The sequence below is a fragment of the Pararge aegeria genome, chromosome 22 (genome assembly GCF_905163445.1).
Source record: "Pararge aegeria chromosome 22, ilParAegt1.1, whole genome shotgun sequence".
In the NCBI taxonomy this organism is placed as follows: domain Eukaryota; kingdom Metazoa; phylum Arthropoda; class Insecta; order Lepidoptera; family Nymphalidae; genus Pararge; species Pararge aegeria.
Window position 1 is genome coordinate 4,804,611 of NC_053201.1, and position 25,761 is coordinate 4,830,371.

A 25,761-nucleotide genomic window follows, 5' to 3' on the forward strand; every position below is an offset into this window, starting at 1 on the left:
GATATTGCATCAGCGAAGTCTGAAATAAACGAAGGGAATGGTAAAATTGGTAAAACAATAAAGCGAATAAGTATGGTTTTGTATACCAAGCTTGTTTATTTGTTTTTTTTTAAACCATTAATTTATTGTTTTGTAATTTCAATTTTATTCACAGCAAGCATTGGCGGCAGGTAAATTTTAATATACACAATTTACTAAAAGCCGAGCTGTGATAATAATTTGCTAGTTGCTTTAATGGCAAAGGAAAATATCGTCAGGAAACCTACATGTATAAAAGTTCTCCATTGTTGTCCGTGTTCCCAAAGGTGTGCCGAGTTTACCAATTCACAATTGGCCAGTTTAGTAAACTACGGCCTAATCCCTTCTCATTCTGAAGACCCGTGCTCTGTAGTGGGCCGATAATGAATTGATGGTGATCATCATATAAAACAGAATTGTATTTCAGACCCCTTTTTTATTTTATTTTTAGCCCAAAGGTTGATAGACACGCTCACAGTAGCAGCGGTGTGCACTTTGGAAATTTAGAATTTCTGAATTTTCTCTTGTCTGGTCTTGTCTGGTGGGCTTCGCCGTGGCTAGTTACCATCCTATGATAGACGTGCCGCTAAGCGGTCCAAACCAAATCCAGTTAGGGGTATTGATTTAATATAACTGCCATACCTCTAACAGGTTAGCCTGTTACCATCGTAGACTGCATCAGCACTTACCAGTAGGAAGGCTAGCTCATGCAGGAGACAAAAATTATAACCCCCTGATTATGTCCCCTGAAAGGGGATATAATGAACGTGTCCTGCTAAAGCACGGGAACATGGAATAGGAGAGGTTTACATCCGTTTATTATTACACGTATATATTCCATTTGTGCGCCATTGCTCTGAATTTTAATATTATCAAGGAACTTTATCTTTTTCTTTTCCTGTCGCCATAGTATTCAGAGTTTTTTTGATTAATAAAGCTCCATATAGTTATTTGTTTTTAATTATTGATAACCAAATTTCCGCGGAATTGTATACGATGTTTTGGTAAACTTTTCTTTTTTATGTATTTTTTGTGGTGTGCAATGAAAGTATTTTTTTTTCCTTCATTCATTCATTCATATTCCACTTGTGCGCCATTGCTCTGAGAGTTGATATAGCTATTGGAGAAGATATATTTTTACCCCTTCCCCGGGGAGATAATTGACTCTTGCCCATGCTAGCTGTGCTGGTGAGATTGCAGTCAAGAGCTAACTTATAGCAGAATAAAATAAAAATTCAAACCCTATTTTAAAGCAACCCAAAAACGAACCCGAGAGTCGCTTGCTGGTCACTCTCGCCGCTGCGCCACAGAGGTCGTCAACCTGCGTGTTAAGTCATAATTGCGTGTCACGAGAGCGTTCCGCAAGGCTCGCGATGCCCGTGTTAATAAGTTGCAACACCTCCTTTGGCCGACACTCCGTTGCGTAGCTTCCAGAATGTTTGAACGAGACGCTCAATCTACAGAGATGCGCTAAGCTGTGTAGCCACAGAACTGAGGATATAAAGAAACCGTGTACACGACCTATATTGAAGCATCGAAAACCACTCCACTTTAGGAGTGTTTCTCGAACAGGCGGTTTGTCACTCAATTCCATTAAGAATAGAATAGTATAGAGAAACTATATTGCAACATAACACAATAGGAAAACACACAAGGAAAACAGTAATAGTACTTAGTGCTAGGGTGCAAAGGTGGCCTTATCACTTAGTGATCTTTTAAAGGCCACCTGAGCGTGCGAAGCCGATAAAAAGTTATTACATTTAGCAGTTGACAGTAATTATTTTACCTCTAGTGTTCGAAATCTTTACCGTAAAATAGAGAAAATGATAAAAGTTTGTAACTACGCTACGCGGAATATTCCGCGGGTGTGAAATGAGTTGTGCGCGGGGCGTTTTCACTGTTTTTCAAATAAATAATAAATAAATATTAATTAGGATATAAATATAATACTATACAATTATAATTCTGACATAATAATTAAAGGTCTGTGCGTGTGGCCTCGTAAATCAATTATTATTGTTTTAATATTATCAAGGAACTTTATCTTTTTCTTTTCCTGTTGCCATAGCATTACGAGACGCCATATGCAAAAAACTACTATTGTTATGGTTGTCAACACGTATTTTTAATGTTTCTAATCAACAAACAAAGCACTATATAGCTATTATTTTTTAATTATTGAAAACGAAATTGCTGCGGAATTTTATACGCTGTTTGTTATACTTTTCTTTATTTACTTTTGTGTGGTGTGCAATGAAAGTATTTTCATTCATTCATTCATTCATAAACCAGGATAAAATTGTCATGCAAGGTAATTTTAATGCATTGTGTCCTTAGTTCCTGGTTAATTTTCTACTGCAAAACTTTGGTCGATAGCCGATTAAAATAGTGTTCTATGTTTAACCTGAACATTAATCGAAGTTTTTTAAGAAACGGAAATGATTTCATACCGTTCAATTAACCAAGAGAGGTCTGATGTGTTAATTCTGTAAACCGTTTAACTTCTATTAATTGAACCAAATCAAATCAGATGTGAGTTGAGTGAGTGAGTTCCTTTTTCTATCCGGATAAATACTAAAACTTACACGATTCCAATATAAGGGTTAATGAACGAAACCGGTTCAAAATGTTTACAAAGCTCACTCTAGTACCCCTACACATATGAATTTTTATATAGGTACATTTACTAAATTGTATTTAAAAGTAAGGATCCAATAAAGAGAAAATGAAACATCATATTTGTATAAAGTTAAACTTATTTTAATAGTAACTTAACCCTCTAAGTACATTCATTTAAAATTAGCAGACAAAACCGATGTGATCTAACTTCTAATATCTACTTAAATAAAGTGGGCATCTCTATTATTTGGATGGAGAACAAAATTCGTAAATTTGGCAAGAGCAGCCATTAAATCATGCTAAGCAGGCATACTCTACTTTGTTTTAGTCTTTTATTACAATCGTTATTCCAGTGTAGAGCATTAAACCCGTCTATTATTCTCCTTCCATTCGCGTGTAAACCTTGCACCTTGCACAAGTAGTAGTCCAATAAGTGGTACTTGATTCTGACCTCGTATACCTACCCTTAACAAGTATATTTAGTAAGAGATCGCTCACCTCCCAATTCTCCATGGTTCTTTAGTAGATACAGAGTATCACTCAATAGGTCGACTGATTTTCACGTATGATTTTAGTTTTCTTCTAATCCTTCGCTTCACCTTGCATAATTCATAGGTTCTTTAAATATACGGGCTTTATTGTCTTTTAAAGTAAAGTCAACAGATACTATTTACAAAACTATTGCACCATGACATTGACTGGCTGAGAAGTTCCATCGTTTATCTCTTCAAAGTAAATAAGAATTATTATATCCATTTTAAAATTTTCATCCTGGTGATGGAAATACGAATATGATGCTTTTTATACCGGATAACCACCCTTTATTTCCACGGGATTTAGAAAAATTCCCTAGATACCTTCACTTCCACCAATCTTGGCAAATTTTTGATAGCTTTTGTCCAGGAGATAGGATCTTTTTACGCTGAGAACGAACGGTTCCCGTTAGCTTTTTAATAAAAAGATACGAATGCCGCAAAATATAGTTTAAAATACTGAAGATACTCGTCGTCTAGGCCGAGAATTTTAGTCTTGTGTCAATACAATGATGGCAGTTGCTAACAGTCTAAAATCTAACATATAACATGTTAATTGTCCTCAAAGAAATCATCTGTGAGTGGCACTTTGCTGATCTGATCGTAGGTGTATGTACTGAAGAACCGCTGTGTGACGTTCATAGCATAGTCTATCGCGTAATCGAGGATCGGTCCTCCGAACTCAGCGGCTACAAGTTGAGAGTTGGAATTAAGTACATCAAGGATGTTGGCACCTGTGGATTAAATGAAAAAGCAATTATATTATAGGAGCTTCTGGTCTCGAGATACTTGATAGTTTTAGCCGATTCTATATCTCAGTTGACACCAAGCTTTAGCGTACCACTTCGGCTTTAGCTGCCACTGCCACATATAACTTGTTAAATCTATTTATTTTTCATTCTGAAACCTAAGTTTTCAAATGAATTAATTTCAACTCGGTTGGCTGATACAACTCTGTAGTAGGTTTGGGCGTTACTTGATGGGAAGTTTCCACAGTGGCTCGCTAAATTTTGTGTCAACTGATATACAGAACAATCCTGTAGCATATCTCGATCCGCATTAATAATATGTGCATTTCCTAAATTCTAAATTCATTTCCAAGAACAATACAAATTTCAAAATTCACAAATAAAATAACGGAGTCACTTTCAAACTACAGTGCCCGATTTACTCATTAGTAAGTATGAAGTTTTGGACCTAGTCGACTTCTACCGGCTTCGTGACAAAAAGAAAACCTGGAACGTTAATCTAAATTCTTTTGAAGATGCTGCTTTCTGAAATGTGTTAAGCGTAAAGCGTTATGACAAGTAGAGTGATTAGCAAACACAATGTAAATATGGCTAACACAATTGGCTGAAATCGACGAATTCCACCCATAAAAAAAATTATGATAATCTGAAATGATTATCCATGGCGCATAAGCCTGATGATTTCTGTTGATAAATTAGATCGAATGTCCCCCGTAACTGCAATCGGTGACGTCACGTTTTTGCATGAAATTGTGTCACTATGCAAAATATATTACGTTACGTTTTAAATGTCATATAGATGCAATATTGAGGCAGTGTTTTCAAGGTCGATTCAAGTTTTATGATGAAATTCTATTTGACCCTTCTGGTGCTCTTGTTCATATATGTCACAGAATTGATCGAATAAAAACAATTATTAATATTAATGTAAAAGATATTAACTAAAATAGCTGGGTTGAATTGGAATCTAACGGATGTTATGTTTGTTATAAACCTTGTTACAAGAGTTAAATTCTAAACATAGTAAAGTAGATCTCTAATAATTAGTGCATTTACAATCTAATTAGTAGGTAGGAATCTATACTTATAATAAAACTGTAATTGGAAGATTTCTGCACATTTAACATATTTTGAAAATTTTGACCGGGGGATGTCTGTCTGTCTGTCTGTCTGACTGACTGTCTGTCACGTAAAATAATAGTAGGTACATAGATGGTTACCCACGATGATTATGATGTTAGCATCAGATATATTCTAGCTTCTCGATTGACTCATACGCGGACGAAGTCGCGGGGATCCACTAGTCATGTAATAAAATATTTCAAGATATACTTACTGATTGCAGGGCTCCCTCTAAATAAGTTCGTAAGATTAAGCTTGAGATCTGAACCATAATCAGCCTTGTATTTATAAGAATTGATCTTGTAATGCCCTTCACCTTTCTCGTCCTTAACAACCTTTTCTAAGACCTCTAAATGTATGTGTTGATTCCCTGGAAAAAATAAAACATTTTTAATTTTCCTCGTGACCTAATTATTTGCATTTTACAAGATTGCTTAAATTAAAATATGAGCAGTAATTTCCAAAGATTCTTATTTGGCGGTAATTTATCCATATTTTCCATCAGGTGGGGTTACGGTCAAGCGTGAGTCTATATGTAATAAAAAAGTTACTCCACCATTATAGTTGTAGGTAATTTCTCACAAATGCATGTAAAAGACTATGTTGAAGGTTATTTCATAGTCTATATTCAAGGTTACAGCAGATTGCTTCTTAAATAGTTTTAAATGACACTGAAATGCTTCCGGATGGAATTCAGTTATCACCATCAACTCACTTCTATGTCATATTTTACATGTAATGTACGCATCAAAAGTGCCATTTATGTGGCTACTTGACTGAAGGAATATTTGACTTTGACTGTAACAAAAAATTTAACTTACAGATTTTGATTTTAGCGCTCCCTTCAGTATCCAGACTGAAAAGCAAGATCCTTCCGAGGATGCTGTAGTGTCCTCTGATAGTAAAATTGCAGTGTATGTCGAATATAAACGTACGTTTCTCCCTGCGTGACCTGATGAAAACAAGTTTTTGTTAAGATCTGCATTTAAAATATGACCCTTTGAAAGTAAATCGAAACTGCAATCTTGGCTTTTGGGTGCCATTACAGTTGCAGATCAAACTATTTGTACAGATATTTCAACAACAACGGGTAAATAAACAAGTGGTAGCCTATAAGCTGCATTAATTTAATATTATAACTAACAAAACGAGGGCCTGATAATTGCAACACAGTTGTTACTAATGCAGTTATCATGAGTTTTTTTTATATATACTGTTCCAAATAAATAAAATTATTATTAAAATTAATTAGAACTTTGGCTTCACTAGCTGTAGGCCGTGGTTGGATTCAAGCACGCATTTCTAACTTTTTTAATTTATGTGCGTTTTAAGCGTTTAAAATATCACTTGCTTCAACGGTGAAGGAAATAAGGTAACCTGCATTTCTGAGAGTTCTCGATAATGTTGACAAAGGCGAGTGGAGTCCACCAGAGTGTGAGTGACTTAGGCTTAAAACTACCCTACCCGTGCCCAGTAGTGGGCCGGTAATGGGTTGATATGATGATGATGATGGATAAATAAACTAGGATTGGTCAATAGAACAAAAATGAATAAAATAATGATTGATTGAATACACTTTAATTGTATACAACAAGAATGATATCATTTTATCTCGAATACAGCAACCACTTGATAAAATAACGCTAGTCAAAAATAAACAGTGAAGCCAAAGCATAATTGTATAAAGTGTAAATAGAATCAAGGCACACATTTTGATTGCAAAGCTTCTACAGCCATACGAGAAGATTCTTAGCACATATAAACAGACTGTGTTCACAAAAGCATTCAAATATTGTGCGTCTAAATTTGCATATAGCGTAAATAAATGATATGTAAATTTTAGTCCATGTTTTTGATACTAAATTACCACATACCGTTGAGGTTTTTTTGTAAATTATAAATAAGAAATTTCTATAATATTCGGGCGTATTTAGAAGTCTATTTAAATAGGTACTTATATATAAAAACTGAAGGTATACCAATTATCATGTCTTTTAAATCAAAGGCAAATAGGTTCATTATTTGTCATTATGTGTTTTGCGACCCTGCTTTCTGAGTCTAAGGCCGTGGGTTCGATTCCCACTACTGGTAAATGTTTGTGTGATGAGCATGAATGTTTTTCAGTGTCTGGGTATTTTATTTATATGTATATTCTAACTATTTATGTATATTATTCATAAAAATATTCATCAGTCATCTAAGTGCCCACAAGCTACGCTTACTTTGAGGCTATTGAGGTGTATTGTCGTAGTATATTTATTTATTTATTATTTATTTAATACATATTTTTTTAAAGTAATAACTGACGAATCAAGCAGTTAGCCAATCTGGTGCTTAGTAACACTCAATCGCTTATTAACAGAGTAACATTTCGCAGGGCATGCAAAGAACGTGTCCTACAAAGTGCCATCCTATATCAATCAATCTGAGGCGTAAGTGTTAAGCCTAATGTGCCTATAATTACACCGGCAACCACGCCCTTCAGACTGGAGCACAGCAATCAATAATTTAATAAGGCGACTGATAAAATTATCAAATCTTTGTTATTTCGCTTTGAGTATTCACTCAGCCATAACGTGGATCTGGTCAATTAATTCGTTTAAACTATTATACAAGCAGCGAAATCCTGCCGTTAGCGAATAAACCAGCATTATATTGCCTTGACACTAGTAGGTGCGCTAGACTTTGTAACCTTATGAATAATGTTGTAATAGTATAGATGCATTATTTCTGTATTACAAAACAACGATTTAAGAAAAGGCCAGTAAAAAGAGATTAATAATGTTAACAAACTTTGTTTGTTGCGTAATTTGTGTGCGAGAGAAAAGACTAGTAGGTATATGTGTACTAAGAGTTCTTTTCTCTCTTACGCTATTACCGCAAAATTTTGTTTATGTACTAAATATTCCTTGCTTTGGATTTACTATAACCTATTTACCCTTTCGGAATATAGGTTCCCTTTGGTAGTTCTTTTTGGATTTTTCAAGGCCGTCTACAAACTTCGCTTATTACTTGCGGTTCCCTGCTTAGTTTGCATCTGTATTTGTAAAGAAATCTAAACTTGTATGAATGCCTTAATTGTTTGATCTTCTGTTACTATTTGTACTATTATTCCAAAAGCAATTATAACATTGTAATCCATGTAATAATTAATTCCTGTAGTTATTGAGGATTTAAACTGTCCTAAATTGTTTGTATCCTCTTCGGTGATTAGGTCATATTTCGATGCAACATAAGTTTTTTTAACACTCTTCCAAGTGTGTCAGGGAAAGCTAAGTACGCCGTTTGCTGAGTGTGGCACCCGCGCTATCACCCGCAAAGCAATGTACCTTTATCATTAACAACATACCATTTATGTGTTGTATAAAAAGCATGGGAGATAGCATTGATCCTTGTGCAACGCCAGGATAATTTGTGGACTCACATTGAGTAAGCGTGGAAACTTAAGGAATTAACGGTGTACAGCTCACTTCTATGAGTCAGGTCCTATGCCCAGCTTTTCATTTAATTCAGGATAACGTTGTAACCGCAATTATTTCTATTAATAACCACTTTCTTAAAAAAAAACTAGTTATCAAGGTTTCATAAAATTGTAATTATTGAAGCAATCGTAAAAGACGTTTTAAATATTAATCACAAGATTCTCAATACAGGGATAACTTGTAATTGTAGAAATTTCTTGTCAGGAAGGTCACTGTGCCCAGCATAAGCGTCATCTTTGATTGATGGAATTTTCGAGTAAAAGGAAAATTATTAGAATAATGAATAACATTAAAAATTTCCTACAATACCGTTTGTCAATGCTTTGCTCAATGATGGAATCTTGTTTTAAATATCAGTTTGATTTTACTTTTTTTACATGGCTAAACTATGGCAATGGAGCTGAGACTAACACCCTAAAACTATTCTATCTATAGGTCTATTTATAGTAGACCTCCCTCTCGGTAAACAGAAGACATCAAGAGAGTAGCAAGGAACCGATGGGCAAAACTGGCATAAGACCGCGTTATGTGGAAATCTCTACCAGCGACGATGTCCACTGCAATCGTTTTACACCATGTTGATGACGATTGATAGATTATAAGTTGATTTTTTGTTAATAATTGACGGACCAAGCAGTTGGTCCATAAAGTGGTAAACAATCGCCTATTAGCAGAGCAACACTTTGCAGGGTAAGCAAGGAACAAGCCCTACAAAATGCCGCCCTATGTCTATTATCCCGAGGCGTCGCGCGTCGGAGTTAAGTCGAGCTCTGTCACAAAAAAATCTACAAATGCTAGAAGGTTAGCGATCCCTTTTAATAATAATATAAGGCCATCAAATATGTAATCATTATAAGTACCTATTGCAAACATTGTTATGTTTAAGTGTGAGGAACTGCATGCTTAAATGGAACTTCTAACCCAAGGTCAACATTAATGGCCGTTTTAAGACGAAATAGTAGTGTAATTATGTTCTCAGAGGCAGACTTAATATACCCGTGTAACATTTGAAAGTTGACTTCAGTCAAATGTCTAATATTGTATTGCAGAAATGGCATGATAATTTTGAATCTGGGTTGAATATCCTATTTTTTTTAGTAAACACGGTAGCATTATTGTGGTTTATAGCATATATATTATAGCCTGATAATATATCTTCGTGATAGTTTAGCGTTCTTTTGACGACTTGTTTTTACTTATATTTAGATCTACTTTTAGTTATTACCTGTTTTGTGTACCTAATAACAATAAACAATAAACAATGAAATGTTTCAAATCGGTTCAGTATTTGCTAAGCCTATTGGATACAAATAAACAAATACCAACCAAAAAAAATCTTTCCTCTTTAATATTAGTTTAGACTATTTATTGATTACCGTGTTTACTTCACTGTCACCATCAAGTAAGGTCCTGTCAAAAATCCTGGGTATACTTATATGACAAAGAGAAGAAAGAATAATGATGACATAGTAATACTTACGACACTTTATCAGGTATGCACGTACTCAATCCAGATAGCTTGCCATTGTGGAATGTCATTTTGACGTTTCCCGGTAAGTTCATGGTGATGTTCCTATCCAGGTACAGGGGATCCAGGGATGGTATTCCAGCTTCTGGAATACCTCTGACGACTCCCGGGATAGCATCGAGAGTGGCTTTGGTGAAACATTCGTCTGTAAGTTCGCCGCAGGGGTGGATAAAGTCAGCTGTAAATAAAGGTATATATAAATAAAGATAGATATAAATAGATATTCCATTAAAAGTTTTTCAGTTGAAAAAAAATTTTTTAGTAAAATACTGCTGCCCGCGATCTTAGTCCACATTTATTGTGGTTTTTTTTTAAAAATGGCGCGGAAACCGTTTCTTTTCCTGGGATAAAAGTAGCGTATTTTACTTTCCGTCAACTTTGCCGAAAATCATGTTGATCGGTGACGTAGTTTGGACGGAAAATAAATATAAACAAACGCACTTTCGTCTTTATAATATTAGTAAGTAAGGATTTACGTATGCGAAAATGCAATTGTTTTAGCCTTTTTTTTTAGTTTTATTTAAAATTCTGTATTGTATGTCACATAACATAAATTTATTTATTTAATTCCCGTTTCACTACACAACTAACTCGTAAGCTTATAGAAAAGTCCTGTTATATTATTAAGGACTACGTCAACGATAATTATTGCTCGAACCAGGTTGTGTCTTTAATAGTTTTAAATGACAATGTGAGATGGTGATAACGAAAAAAAACAAAACAGCCATCTAAGTTGGTTGTGTGCTTCTTCTAAGACCAGGGCGCGTTTTGGAACCCTCGTAGCTTTAGTTTTAAGTTGACGAAGTTAGGTTACTACTATCAACTCACTTCTATGTAATTTTCTACATGTATTGTACATATCAAAAGTTGCATCTGTGTGCCTATTTGAATACAAAAATATTTGACTTTGACTTTGATTTTAGTATTGCGGTTACCAGTTTAATCCCTATTAATATTATAAATGTCAATGTAAGTTTGTTTGTTAGTGTAGCTTTCACGCTAGAAACTGCTAAACCGACCCTCATTAAACTTTGTACACATATTTTTGGAAGTGTTAGAAGTAATACAGGATGCTTTTTATCCCGACATTAAGCTCGGTTCCTTTGGGAGAGGGGATTAGTGTTTGACGATTTTACACCATAACTCCGAATTATAACCGATTTAAATAATTATTTTTGTACTATAGAGGTTATTATATGTGTTTAATTTTGCCCAAACTGTGGTTAGATATAGTGGGCAGAACTCCTCAGCAGACAGCAGCAAACCCCTCATTTAAGGCTTAGCGATACTGAATACTTTAATTTTTTTTAGATCTACAACTAAATTTAATGCCATATCAAAAAACAAAAACAAACGCAGACGAAGTCGCGGGCAACAGCTAGTAATCTAATAAACAACATAAAGTACCTATTTAAATTTTTATAAGTGTTTTTACCTACACTTGGGCGAGCCGTAGCTAAGTGGTTAAAGAACTCAGGTTGCGATTGCCAGAGCGATTTAAAATCATGTCGCTTCCGAAAATTTTAATATGCATTTTAAATTTATAAAAATTGAAGTAAAGTATGTTTGTATTTTGTCAGTGGATATATTCGGGTGTTAATTTTTTTTTCTCCTGTCTATGCTATTAGCTAGTGCTGTTAATAATATTGCAGCGAACTTTCACTGCATATGAGTGCAACCATACGAATGCTATAGAGATTTGGCATTGAAAAAATTTTGCAACCCGAATAATAATAATTAAACCTCCCGTTTGATCTGCGGACACTCATAAACATATTGCGACATTGGACAATTTACTTGACGTGTTTCAAAATGTCATATTTTAACATAAATTCGAAGGCCTCTCACTTCGTACACTTATATTTAATGTAATCAATTGAGCCAGTAAAAATCACTAAGTTTTTAGAATGCTGTTAATTTTTATATTATTTATTAGACAGAAGCAGGCGTTACTTTGTGAAAATCCATAGTACTTGTATTATGAAAATTAAGCTTAATTTGCTATTATACTCCGCGAACAGCAGGAGAATCTGTATGGTGTAATTTATAATTTCTTCAATCTATATAGCAAATTAAGCTTAACTTTCATAATTTATATTATTTTAGTTTTCTAATAGCAACCATTTCGGACTCTTGACACTACCGGCTTACCACTATCATTAATAGTTAAAATATACTTAATTTTATTTATTAATAGTATGTTATAGCTCATTTAGAAGCGGTTATATCCTATCCGGTAGGACTTCAGCTTCACTTTTGTGGGGGGCAGAGTTCGGATCCCGGCACGCACCAAAAGCATCTCTAGTTTCTTTCTCTCTCTTTTCTTAGTTATGTGCGTTTTAAGAATTAAATATAATTTGCTTTAACGGTGGAGGAAAACATTGAGAGGAAACCTGCATGCCTGCAATCTGCACTGGGCCAGCGTGGTGAACTACTGAACTTGGCCTACCGAAAGTGAAGCCGAAGTCTTAACCACTGGGCTATCACCAGCTCGCTTGTGTATTAGAGTAACATTAATGATGATGACTGATAAATAAGAGCCGCAGAAAAGCGTCTTTTGAAGGATATTTCTAAGGATATTTTTATTGTTGTTGCCGTACCTTCCGAACAGGTGGGAGGGTCACTACAAACTGACAGATTTGAGGTTTTTAAACTATTTATAAATTAGGGCTACGTGCAATATCTTTTTTTAGGCCGAAGTGGATATTAAAAGAAATTAAAATTTGTTTTTGAATGAGGATTTACTGACATCGTCATCCTTTCGTTTTGATTTGTTTTTAATCCTTGAACAACACCGTTGTCTCATTAGATAAATGATTTATGTATTCAGCCAAATAGGTAACCATTATGTAACCATGTTTATAATGATGTGTCGCTTATGAATACAATACGCTTCTCACTATTATTTACAAGTACTTCACATACAATCGTTTAACATATTCTATTGTTTGGTATTTAGCGTTGACATTATTTTTAGGACTTTAGACTAGACCCTTTTAGAGTTATGTAAAAAGAAAAACCATAGACTTATTATGACGCAACGTACATTAGATAGATAAATTGTTTGAACGTTGCGTCAAAATCTACTAGCTATTGCATGTGATCTCCGTCCGCGCTTTTTAAGGTTTGTTACGAATACCGTAAGACCTATTTTACTCTTCGTCCTTTCAACTAACTGTATGCCAAAAATCGAGTGGATTGGTTGCTGAGTTAGGGCGTGAAGGAAGGACAAACTAACAGACAAACAAAGAAACACACTTTCGCATTTATATCTACTATTAGTAATATAAATAATAAGAATGTAATGTATATTTAAGTGTATAAATCTCTATGTATCTAAGTAAGTATATTAATGTTGTTTTGGCTCATTTTATGTATTTATTTTGTACACGGGCCTGAGAGTAAATCTCGAATAATAATAAATATACTACGACAATACACACATCGCCATCGAGCCACAAAGTAAGCATAGCTTGTGTTATGGGTACTAAGATGACTGATGAATATTTTTAAGAATAATATACATCACTACTTCGAATATACATACACGTAGTAAGTAAGTATTACGTATATGGTCTGGGTCATTTAACAAACAAAATGGAACCTACTTTTTGGTGCTAAACATTGGAAGGACGCCAAGCAGATGCACCAGTTAGCTTTTTATTACCGGCTCGATTAATCTAGTCCAAAATCTTTAGATGACGGAATGAATTTAATAAGCTAGGATTGCTATCCTAGCTTATGCGCGTAAAGCCCGTATTCGAAATGAGAACAACGCTTTTAAATGTTTGAAAAAGTTAAAAAGACGTTCCATTTTCAAAATGTGCGGAGCGCCGAGCTTTCCCCTTCGGTGGGAAACAACGCTCACAACGCGTCGGGTAGCGTAGGTACTATGCGCGTTTCGGTCTTTTATCTTCAATAGGGTTTTCTGAATTAATATTTTTACAGGGTGATTCCTTATGAAATATACTTATGCACCTTTCAACATTATTTGATTTTATACAAATATATGAATTAGGTAATTAGAATCATAAAATAAGCCTCATGCGACGTGCTCTCCGAGCCACAAATGAGCCGATGGGAAAAAATCCCAATACCGAACAATATTTAATCATTGTTAAAAGTATAGTTATGTAAGTTAAACGATTGCAAAATTACTTAAATCTGTCACGGATTTCCTTGCTTTATCTCTAAACATCCCTATTCCATCTATTTGAAAAAAAAGCTTCAAAGAGAGTTTTGTTTTTTTTTTTCCAGAAAAGGAAACTGGATTGAGAATAAAATTGTTAATAATCACCACGCTGGACAGACGAGTTAATGATCCCAGTAGAAGTTAGTAGTAGCATAGAGAATGCCGCTGCCCGTTCTCCTTTATATTCCGTTTATCGTACATTATAGTAGAGAAAGAGAGTTAGTTAAAGAGAGTAAACTCTCTTTCTTTACTAATGATACACGGAACGGAACGAACTCGTTTAAAAAGATTTATAAAACTTAATAAATACTGAGTTATAACTTACGCAAAGGTACCAGCTGCAAGGTGTTATGGAAACATACAAACAACACGGTCACACCGAACACGTTGGCCAACGTTTCGAAAGCCCTGGCCATTTTGAAATACACCTATGTTTTATTTACGGTAATAAATATTAAACAAAATAAAAATATAAACAAACGTGAAGAGCCACAGAAGCGGCGCACGCGAGGCGAAGTGTGGAAATGGCTTTATTTCTTAACTCCACTGGATATTTTGAAGTTGCAATTAAAGAGAATTTCAAGGATTTAGGCCGCGGTTCTACCGGTGCGTCTGCGGAGATTACAGATAATCGTCGTGTTAAAGCTGTAGTGCAGTAACAGTTGTTTATGCTGCTCTAGTACCTTGCAGATATACAATTTATATTGACTAATAACCTTGAGAACTCGGGATTTTCCATACTAGGTAAATATTTGGCCGGGTTGGTGGCTACACGCATTAGGTTGAGTTCCGTATATGACGATAGAGTATTATAACGGGCATGGTAGCTAATTTTGAAAAACTGCCTTATGATTTTATAATTTTTATTAGTGTTTTTATCTACACCTGGCGGAATTATCAATTTTATAAATTTAAAATGCATATCAATATTTTCAGAACTGATAGGATTTGAACCTCTGACTCTCGCAGCCAGACAGTCGCAATCCAAATTTATAAAACTGCATTATTATGTTTGGAAGTATACACGATAGATATCTTATTTTTTCAGAAATTAAAGCTTTCGTAGATATAAATTGCAAAATAATATAAATATGTTTTACTTAATAGAGGAAACATGCATCATAAAACCATAAAATGAAAAATATATTTTTATTCGTCTTTTTATCCTAATCTTCAGAACTACATACATTTTGATAGGAGGAAACTACGCTGCATTATAAACGCTAGTAACGGAAAAAGCAAATTCGATCCATTGTTTCCCAGCAAAAATGTAACCTACCTTTTCAAATGTTTTATCATCAAATATTTTAATAATTCAGATTCTTGAAAAGCTTATCTTTAAATAAATCGCGGGGATCTGACAAAACATTTTCAATATATGTTCATGTTATTAAAGCAAAGAAGTAAGGTTATATTTACCACAATATTTTGTACAACGTAAGTTGTTGAAATTCTCAATAATTAACTACTTTAGTTTTTTTTTTTTTTTTTTTTTAAAATATAATTTTTATTAATACATAACTATAACCTAAAATAAACTATTTAAAAACTAAATAAAATCTAAAACGTCCTCGAAACCACCGCAGCGAGGCACAGTTCCTAAGATGCTGGCAGCATTGCCCCTCTGGATGGCCAAACTAATTCGTTGGCCAAGGTAACTGCCCGCTCTAGGATCACCGGTAGACTCGATAACCCTTTTCGATAATTCTTTGAAAAGGGCTCTTGCCTCCAGACCCCACGGTCCCAAAGTCTCTACTCCAAAAGGCACAAAAATGAAGCTGCTATCCAGGTTTTCATATTTACAAATTAAGCAAATAGATTTTTAGACAGAGAAAATTGAGAAATTATAAATTACCAAATTCGAACCCGGAACCTACAGCTAATAACCCCAGCTATTAACACTGCACCAGGGAGGTCGTTACTTCAAAGACACTATCTGTAAAAAAAAATCATTAATAGACCATAACATAGCACTGCTAGACCTAAAGCCTCTCGGGATGGTTTTCCCATAATCACCACGCCGCGCTTGGGAGACGGGTTTGTAAACTCAGTAGATGGTAGTATTTGCTCGCTCTCCCTTATGTTCCCTTAGTCGCCTCGCACGACACCTGTGGGTAGAGGAGGGATGATGAACTGTATTCTGATCTGCCGTCACCATACAGATACCACAGATACATATTTACTACTCAAACGTGCTCTAATATTGGCCGATTTGACGGCCGATTGGCGCAGTTTGCAGCGACCCTGCTTTCTGAGTTTGGACGTGGGTTCGATTCCCACAACTGGAAAATGTTTGTGTGATGAGCATGAATTTTTTTCAGTGTCTGGGTGTTTATATGTATATTCTAAGTATTTATGTATATTATTTATAAAAATATTAATCAGTCATCTTAGTTAGTACCCATAACACAAGCTACGCTTACTTTGGGGTTAGATGGCGATGTGTGCGTTTTCGTAATATATTTATTATTTATATTATTTTATTTAATATTACTCCACAAATTTTACATACATACGAAGTTGTATTGAAATCGCACATTAAGTTTGACTTATTCTGACCTATAATCCATACGCTAACGAACGCGCCATCAGATGTGAACACGTACAGAAAACTTTGTACTCCATAAACATACAACACACAAATACGTAAATAAAGTGTGCAGATTTGGAGAGGAGATGCCTCCTATTTAGTCAAAGTTATAGTTAACATGTTTGTTAAATTTTTTTGAAATTAACTAAAAAATTATAGACGTATATTGTAGCAACAAAAATGTACTACTTTAATAATTATTCATACAATTGCATGCTAAGTATGTATATAAGAAGGGCTCCACGAAGCCTATATCGCTGAAACTTTTATGTAGCTACACTTTTGTAACGGGGATTGGAAAAAATCATCAAATTATTATAACGCATTATCTAGTTATCATTATCGGACAACCAAGTTTCTCTCAACATTAAATTTGACAATTGTAAGTGTATACTGCAAAACCTTTTTTTTTTGAAAAACTAAAATGTTGACTTTAGCTAACTTCAGGATGTCAGTTTTTTGTGCCGGTGTGCGCGCTCATCGTAACAATTTACTCACATCCTAACTCGCCAAAAGAAGTATAACTTCGGATGATTAGGTAAGCCAAAGTATTTAAACCTATTAACGTATTAATAATTGAACTCAGGCAAGGTTGCGAAAAAAAGCTTGTTATTAAGTTATCTTATAAAAAGAACACAAAAGGAAGAGATTCAGGTATAAAGCTGTGTTTTTCCGCAGGTCTGATTTTTGCTAAACTTTCCGCTGTTAATTGTTATGTTAGAGTACCAACCTACGTCTTTCCGTGAGTACCTAAATTTTAATGCGAAATTGTGTTTGTATATCTGTCTGTTTATTACATTAGCGGAGTAAATGACTAAACTTATCCTGCTGCACTCCACTTAAGAACGAAAGGTAGATAGATAATCTTTGTTGCAATGAATAAACAATACAAGAGAGCAATGATAGTAGTGTTACAATCTGAATTTATATATTTATTTATTTAATGGACAATCAACAGGTTACAATAACTCTTATAAAACTAAACAAAAAATGAAAAACATATAAATGTTATATTGTAGGCCCATTTAGAGACTGCCACAACTTGCGAATAAAAGACTAGAATGTCAGTTAGAAAGTGATAAAACGATTAAGAAGAGAGACCTGACATTATGAGCTATAAGATCTATCAAGCTGTGACATAAACTAGCCGGATACAGTGCCGCTAACAAAAACATACATTTTAGAATTAATTATTACAAAAAATAAAAAACAAATACTTAAGTTATATATAAAATAATATTAAATGCTGGCAATATATACTAAAGAACAAAACTAGCTAAAGTAATACAAAAAAGAGCAAAGGATAAAAAAATACTAAGTTTAAACAATACCACAGTATTGTGATAGGAAGTGGTCCTTTAGTATTTTTTTGAAGTTATACTTATTTTGGCGCGATGGAGAAAAATGATGAGAGTGAATTTTAACGATGCGCGCGTGTTAGAATATCATAAAATAACAACTTGATATTTATCATATTTAATTATGATTTATTGTAAAAGTATATTTTAAAGTTAATATTAATATCCTCACATTAAATATAAAGACCATTTTTATTAGTCAACATTCAGTGATGTCTGTCACTATACCGCTGTCAATACAAAACTTTCATTATACAGTTTTGTAATTGTATTTTAAAAATAATATTTAGAGTAAGTGAAATTAATATAAAACCATTGTTGTTAAAGTCATCATACAATGATGTTATTATACTTTAAGTATTAATATTTGTTCATACAATTGTCATTATACAATTGTGTCACTATACTTTAAAATTAAAGCTTTCCGGAAATGGATATTAGTAAAACACGTGATGTCGAAAAGTATAAAACTAATGTGCCTTGTCAAAAAAGGGGCAGTCTCTGTTTTGCCAGCAAACAGTTGGTCCTTCACGTGGGTTACTCAGGCCACCACGCTGGCCGAAATACTAAAGTTAAGTACTTTGCACAATTACTGTATCATTTAATTACTTTTCATACGATATATAATAAATAATTATAATGAAATATTGTAAATGTGATATTTAAAAAGAAGGGTTGCTCTGGAGTTTCTTCCGCCACTTCTTCTCTATGACATATGACCCCTTCCGAAGTGGTAGTAGTTTAAAAAGAAAATATTAACGGGAGGATTAATGTGAAATATATTACCATCATACTTTAACGGAGTGTTCCTTGTTTTATTTTTATCTCATTTAATTTGGGATTAATTATTACTTTAATGAGAAGAATTATTATTCTATTGCCCATTCGTTTAAATAAGATCATTATATCAAAGGCCTTGCTACCTATATTGATAAAAATCTATTACGCGCACACCGACACCTGAATTCTACATCGCAAAGTTAGTCTTATGTGGCATGAAAAACTTTGTTCAAGTTGTATATTCTAGTATTTTTATATTTAGAACACGTGTTTCGTAACAGTACAAACAGTGTGAATAAATAAATATTATTAAGTTAATAAAACCTTTTTTATTTAAATAAAATCTTTTTGATTAATTTTAATATTGATCGTTAATCACTACTGCATTTTAGTTTTTTTTTCCATACGCTAAAAAAGTATAACTTCTAACGCGTGTACATATGTACACAGACTCTTATTTTTAAAATTACGAAGACTATCCTCTATTGTGTCTTTGTCAAGCACTATTTTAATGCTGTTATACAGAGTTAACATCCTATTAATATTTAATAGGTGCAGAGACCCCTAGATTTGTTTTCGAGACACCAGCTTTAAAAGGCAAATAGTTTTTTACACGGCTGAACGGCCTAGGGATTCTTAAAAAAACATTATAAAGTAAATCAGACGCATCTAGGGCATCATTAAAAAGTCTGTATAAAAAACAAAGGTCCAATAGCTTTCTACAGTCCGATAGAGTTAATATGAATATAAATCCGATACAAAAAAACCAAAAGTACCAGTACATCAAGGATAGTTTCAGATGATAACAGAAAGTAGGAAAAATCGTAAAGGATATACCAGAACTACTTTTTTGACATATCGCTTGTCGGATAGAAGCAGGCGTTACTTTGCGGAAATCCATAGTATGTTATGAAAATTAAGCTTAATTTGCTATTCTCCGTAGCAAATTAAGGTTAATTTTCATAATATATCGCCTGCTTGCAGTTACAACGTTCCATATAATTTTTTTTTGTTTAACATTAGTCATTTTTGGATTGTATAATTTATAGGTTAGAATGCATCGTGTTGCTGTCAAATATCGTAGATTAAAAAACAACTTTAGTTGAACGTAGGTTTCATAGGCTAAATAGGTTTTGATGACTCCCCTGGTGCAGTGGCGTGCGCTGTGGTTCTTTAATAAGAGGTCCCAGGTTCGATCCCTTGTGAGGGCAATTTGGGAATTTATAATTTCCAAATTTTATCGGGTTTGGTCTGGTAGGAGGCTTTGGCCGTTGCTTATTTCCACCCTATAGACAAAGACGTGCCGCCAAGCGATTTAGCGTGCTGGTACTATGTACGTAGAAACTGATCAGGGAGATGGGTTTAACATAGGTACCCTGTAACAGGTTAGCCCGCTACCATCTTAGACTGCATCATCACTTACAACATGGTGAGATAGGATAAAAGGACTTTGTCCATGTTTATCACACGGGTGACGCCTGGGTGATTCGACTAGTAAATTTATAAAATCCATCAAGGAAATAAAATTGTAAAGTATTATTAATTTACAATCAAGTTTTTAAATATCAAGAAGTATTACCAAGAAATTCAGGTATTCTATTTTTGAAAATTCTTATATTCTCGTTTGACGTGCGTTTCTTAATTTAACTGCAGTTTTTTCCTTATTCCACTATTTATAATGTATTTTTTTATTTTTTTTCTATTCCACTACAAGTTAACACTTGCAACTAATCTGCCGGTAAATGATGATGCAATCTAAGATGGTAACGGGCTAACCTTTTAGGCGTATAGTAATAATATTAAAGGTAAACTCCTGATCGGTTTTATCGTACCGGATCGCTAAGTAACTTAGGGTAAAAAGGAGGTAACTACGAGTAGCTGCGGCCGATGCCTCCCACAAAAATATAAGCTAATCTAATAGTATGCTTACATATAACCTACCATATTGATGTTCAACGGAAATTAAAATGTAAGATTCAAAATTCGTTTATTTGAATTGAGTTTACTCTATTAGAACTTTTAGAAAGAAAGAAAGCTTGAAAGCCTTATAGCCAAATTAAATAATTAGAACAAAAATAACCTTTTTATCATCATCATCATATCAACCCATTACAGGCCCACTACAGGGCACGGGTCTCCCCCCACAATGAGAAGGGGTTAACGCTGTTGGCCACAACGCTGGCTCAGCTCGGATTGATGGACTCAACAAACCTTCGAGAACATTATGGAGAACTCTCAGGCATGCAGGTTTCCTCACGATGTTTACCGTTGAAGTAAGTGATATTTTGACGGCCGATTGGCGCAGTGGCTGAGTCCAAGGCCGTGGGTTCGATTTCCAGAACTGGTAAATGTTTGTGTGATGAACATGAATGTTTTTCTGTGTCTGGATGTATGTCTGTATTTATAAGTATTTATGTATATTATTCTTAAAATTATTCATCAGTCATCTTAGTACCCATAACATAAGCTACGCTTACTTTGGGGTTAGATGGCGATGTGTGTATTGTCGTATAGTATATTTATTTATTTATTTATTTTAATTGCTTAAAATGCACATAACTTAAAAAAAATATCAGAATATGTAATTCATTTATTTCAAGTAGGCATACTTGACGTTTCATAAGCGCTTATTAAGTATAAGCGCTTATGAAACGTCAAGTATGTCTGTTTGTAGTGACTCTACCACCGGTTGGGAAAGCAGATTCTACCGAGAAGAGCCGGCTAGAAACTCTGTAGTTGCTCTTTTTCATCATCAGCATTTACAATCAATTTTCTATCTTGCGGGGTATGAGAGCGAGCTTATAAAAGTTAGAGGTGCGTGCTGGGATTCGAACGAGACATCCCGAAAGTCGTCACCATTTCAACATACCATACATTTATGAAGGCAAGCACTATCAATCGAGTTCTACCCTCGTTTAAATTATAAATATAGGATTAATATCATGAGAAATTAAATGCATTTAATTTTATTAATAAACGTACGTCTGTACTAAGTTCTACGTAAAATAAGTTATTATCATCCGTTATGTGGCTCAATAAGTTGTTAAAAATGTTTAGTTTATATGCTGTAAAGTTTTAAAAAGGTGTTGTAACCTGCTAAACTTTAAGTAATATATTATTTATTTGTTTAACCTAGGCTAGTCACTAGGATATGAACTGTAATACAATTATTTAACTAATAAACATATTTAAAAACAAACAAACAAACTATCAATCGAATGCGATGTAATCGCGTGATCAAAATAAGATAATAGTGAAAAAGTGATGCTTGTTTAACTTTTAGAAGAAACAATGTAGTGGCGGATCTAAGTGGGTGGACAACTAGGTCACGACTCACGACCTCCTTACGCATCTTTCTACGTTTCTATCGATAATCATATATCATCTCTATCAGGCTTTTAATGTCCCACAAGATTTAGCTAATCTAACCAAAATAATAAAGGCCATGTGAGAAAAACTGTTTTTTTTTTCGGATTGTGTGTAGCTTAATCCTAGTGATTAAATTAATGCTAATGATTACAGCGTAACGCGGGCTTGTTGGCGTGCCTCAGAATGGGGCTCTGCCGGGAAGAGTTTGAACCCTAGGGCTCGAAGAAGCGAAGGGAATGTCGGCCTGAGGGCACCTCAAGTGAGGGCGAACCTCGGCTCAGGTGACGATTGGAGGGAAAGGGTTGCGGTCGCCTCCGAGGCCGGTGGTGTGAGCACACGTCCAGATGACGTCAGAAGTCGGAGAACGAGGTCCCCGACTTGTGTGCAGACAAAAGTGGTGTAACCGTATCCAATTAGCTACACCACTATTGACTTTGGTAAATATCCATAAAAACCAAGCAAAAACTATTTTATATCATGAAATTCCGCAAAGTAACGCCTACTTCTATGTAATATATAAAACAGCAAAATTCAAAAATGAAAATTTTCTGCTTCATTAGTTGCTGTTACAGATAGACAGTAGCTAATAACCATCTTGAGATTTTTTTAATAGCGCCATCAGGGAGGGTCATTAGGGGGGCGAATGCAAAGTTCTTCACAAGTTGAGTCCCAGGGCTCGATGACATCGCAGGGAAGGGGAGACGTCAACCCCAAGGGCGTCTTTTACGAAGCCTGAATCTTGATTCAAGGTTGCGTTTGGACAGTTTGGGTTGTTGGACACATTTTAATATCCCTATCCCTATCCCTACTAATATTATAAATGTCAATGTAAGTTGCCTGTTACGCTTACACGCAAAAAATACTTAACCGATTCTCATGAAACTTTGTACAAATACTCTTGGAAGTGTTAGAAGTAATATAGGATACTTTTATCTCGACATTAAGCTCGGTTCCTTTGGGAGAGGGGATGAGTGTTTGACGATTTTACACCATAACTCTGACATATTATAACCGATTTAAATAATTAATTTTGTACTATAGAGGTTATAATATTTGTTTAATTTTGCCCAAACTGTGGTTGGAGATAGAGGACGGCACTCCTCAGCGGACAGCAGCAAACCCCTCATTTAAGGCTTAGCGATACTGAATACTTTAATTTTTTTTAGATCTACAACTTAATTTAATGCCACATCAAAAAACAAAATCAAACGCAGACGAAGCCGCGGGCAACAGCTAGTAGTAGAATAATTTACACCATTATTGTCTTTAAGAATAACCATTATTGTCTTTTAGACGAATAATATGTTTGTAAAATGCGTAAGCAAAAAATGAGGGTTACACCATTTTTTCGCTCATGACCTCAATTGTATTTCATACTTTTGAACGACAACCTTTAAATAAGTAGACATATACTGTGATATACCTTTCTATAGAACTTGCCCAATCCAACGATCACCGAAGTTTTTTTTTATTCTGTTAAAAGAAGGCCCTTGACTGCAATTTCCCCACTCAATGCAATTGCCCACCAATCCGCACTGGGCCAGCGTGTTGGACTACGGCCTTAACCCCTTCTCATTGTGGGAGGAGAGGATTGCCCTGTGGGCCGGTAATTAGTTGATATGATGATGATGATGATGACTGCAATTTCAGATGCAGTCACCATCATCAGATTTATGGATACAGGGCGTCACTTTATAGTGGATGGGTGTCCATTTATGATCAGATGAGCCATATGCTAGGTCAATTATTTCTATAAAAAAATATACATTTCAAGTTCTAGTGAAAAACATTTTTTCCATACGGTTAGTTAACAAAAATAGCTCGATCTGGCATGAAAAGCCCCATTGAATCCAAATGCCAAATTTTCACCAGCCAACAATCGTGCCCAGCCGAGCGTGCATCTCAATTGAGCCATTTGCGATCATTTGTGACAGACGGCCATTTCAAGCCATGGGAAACGATAAAGCACAGTTTACACAACCAATGTTTAATTGTAAGTTTAAGGTTTTCGTTAATTGGTTAAAGTTTTTTTTAAGGTTCTTGGTTTCATTTCAGGTAGGTAAGATCTGTTAGGTAATGGATTTTTTAGTATACAAGCCCGCAGTTAGGTAAATGGCAGTGTCCAACTTTCGTCCAGTTACAAGTCCGATCTGCAATTAGTCTTCTTCAACTAAACATTACTCGAATATAGATGGAGTCCGCGTGGAACCTTCTTAGTGCAGCCTACCGGACGCGCTTCCAGCTATTGCTTCGTTAGCCAGGGACACTGTTCTTGACTGTCAAGTAATTCTTAAATAATATAAAAAACACTGAATGTAGTAGGATACAAAAAGATATCGCTTATTAGCGATCTATTTATTGTATCTGCCTAATATTGGTAATTTTATTCTTGTTAAACTTTTCATTATGTACAGAAAATGTGTATTAAAATAAATAAAATGAACGATGGCACTTTGCAAAACAACATTCCAGCCAGATAATCTAGAGTAAGCTTTAGGACATCATCGTATTACATAGGGGCATTATAGCTGCATTGATACAGCGTGAGAAAGTGTTTCACGCTCCGTTACCCGGTACATGACCTAGCCCGCCCGTATCAACTGATATAACCGAATTTATAATACATTTTTTTTTTTATTAACGATAAGCCAGCGCTTGACGACAATCATGCCCGTTAGAAAACAATGATGATGTCTAAAAATATGATTGAGAAACAATTATGTTAAATTTTTACAAATCTGTATCACTTATTATTTAAGAATGTATGTATGTATGTTCTTAAATAATAGGTGACGAAGATTTATACTACTCAAACCTAATTGTTTCTTTATCCTATATTGATACATTTTATAAGTATGAAATACAAAAACGCCCTCTCAAAACTGTGTATCCTGCCACGTATAATTTAGGTACCTTCAAGGCTAGAGTGAATAGACTTCTTCTAGGCAAGCGTGGTTGGTCTTGAAGCACGCTTGCCTGGTACAAATTATAAGCTTGCAAACGAATAATTGGGTAGGTATAGCAGCATCTATCTTCTATCTATCTATATATATATAATGAAAATGGTCTTCGTTTGAGGCTCAATCACGCCTAAACCACTGATCGTATCGACATGAAACTACCACCATTCGATGCGAAATTTTTCCTAGATGGTTTATGGCTATCTATTTTTTGAATTCCAACATTCCTTCATTTTTTTATTGCTGTTTTACTTTTATGAACATTTATCCCGCTAATAAAAACAAAAGATAAGCATTTTCTCTTGATTCTTTTGTTTTCATGGATTTCAACAGAGTGTATTAAACGGATTATGGTTTTTTACATTCAGCTAAGAATCTACTCACGGTAGTGGAGAACGGCTGGACCAATTGGGCTTTTTTTTATCTTCAGAATTGTCAGGAGAAAGTTTTGTATGTAAGAA

General features: G+C 34.6%; 1 protein-coding gene across 1 annotated transcript; it reads right to left on the bottom strand.

The window, feature by feature from the left end:
* Nucleotides 1-2,826: 2,826 nt before the first annotated feature.
* Nucleotides 2,827-14,857, bottom strand: LOC120633705. The gene is made up of 5 exons (XM_039904023.1): nucleotides 14,569-14,857; nucleotides 10,004-10,229; nucleotides 5,863-5,993; nucleotides 5,256-5,411; nucleotides 2,827-3,904 (listed from the first exon to the last, which is right to left on the bottom strand). Exons 1-5 carry the CDS (start codon nucleotides 14,657-14,659, stop codon nucleotides 3,723-3,725), a joined length of 786 nt encoding a protein of 261 aa, XP_039759957.1. The 5' UTR covers nucleotides 14,660-14,857; the 3' UTR covers nucleotides 2,827-3,722.
* Between the last annotated feature and the right edge of the window lie 10,904 nt (nucleotides 14,858-25,761).

Bases quoted from the DNA above. Each gene is read 5' to 3' on its own strand.
- LOC120633705 (XM_039904023.1), bottom strand. From the start codon at position 14,659: ATGGCCAGGGCTTTCGAAACGTTGGCCAACGTGTTCGGTGTGACCGTG. The intron at 10,230-14,568 runs GTAAGTTATAAC...CTTTATTTACAG, and splicing joins CTTGCAGCTGGTACCTTTGC to CTGACTTTATCCACCCCTGC. The intron at 3,905-5,255 runs GTAAGTATATCT...TTTAATCCACAG, and splicing joins TAGAGGGAGCCCTGCAATCA to GTGCCAACATCCTTGATGTA.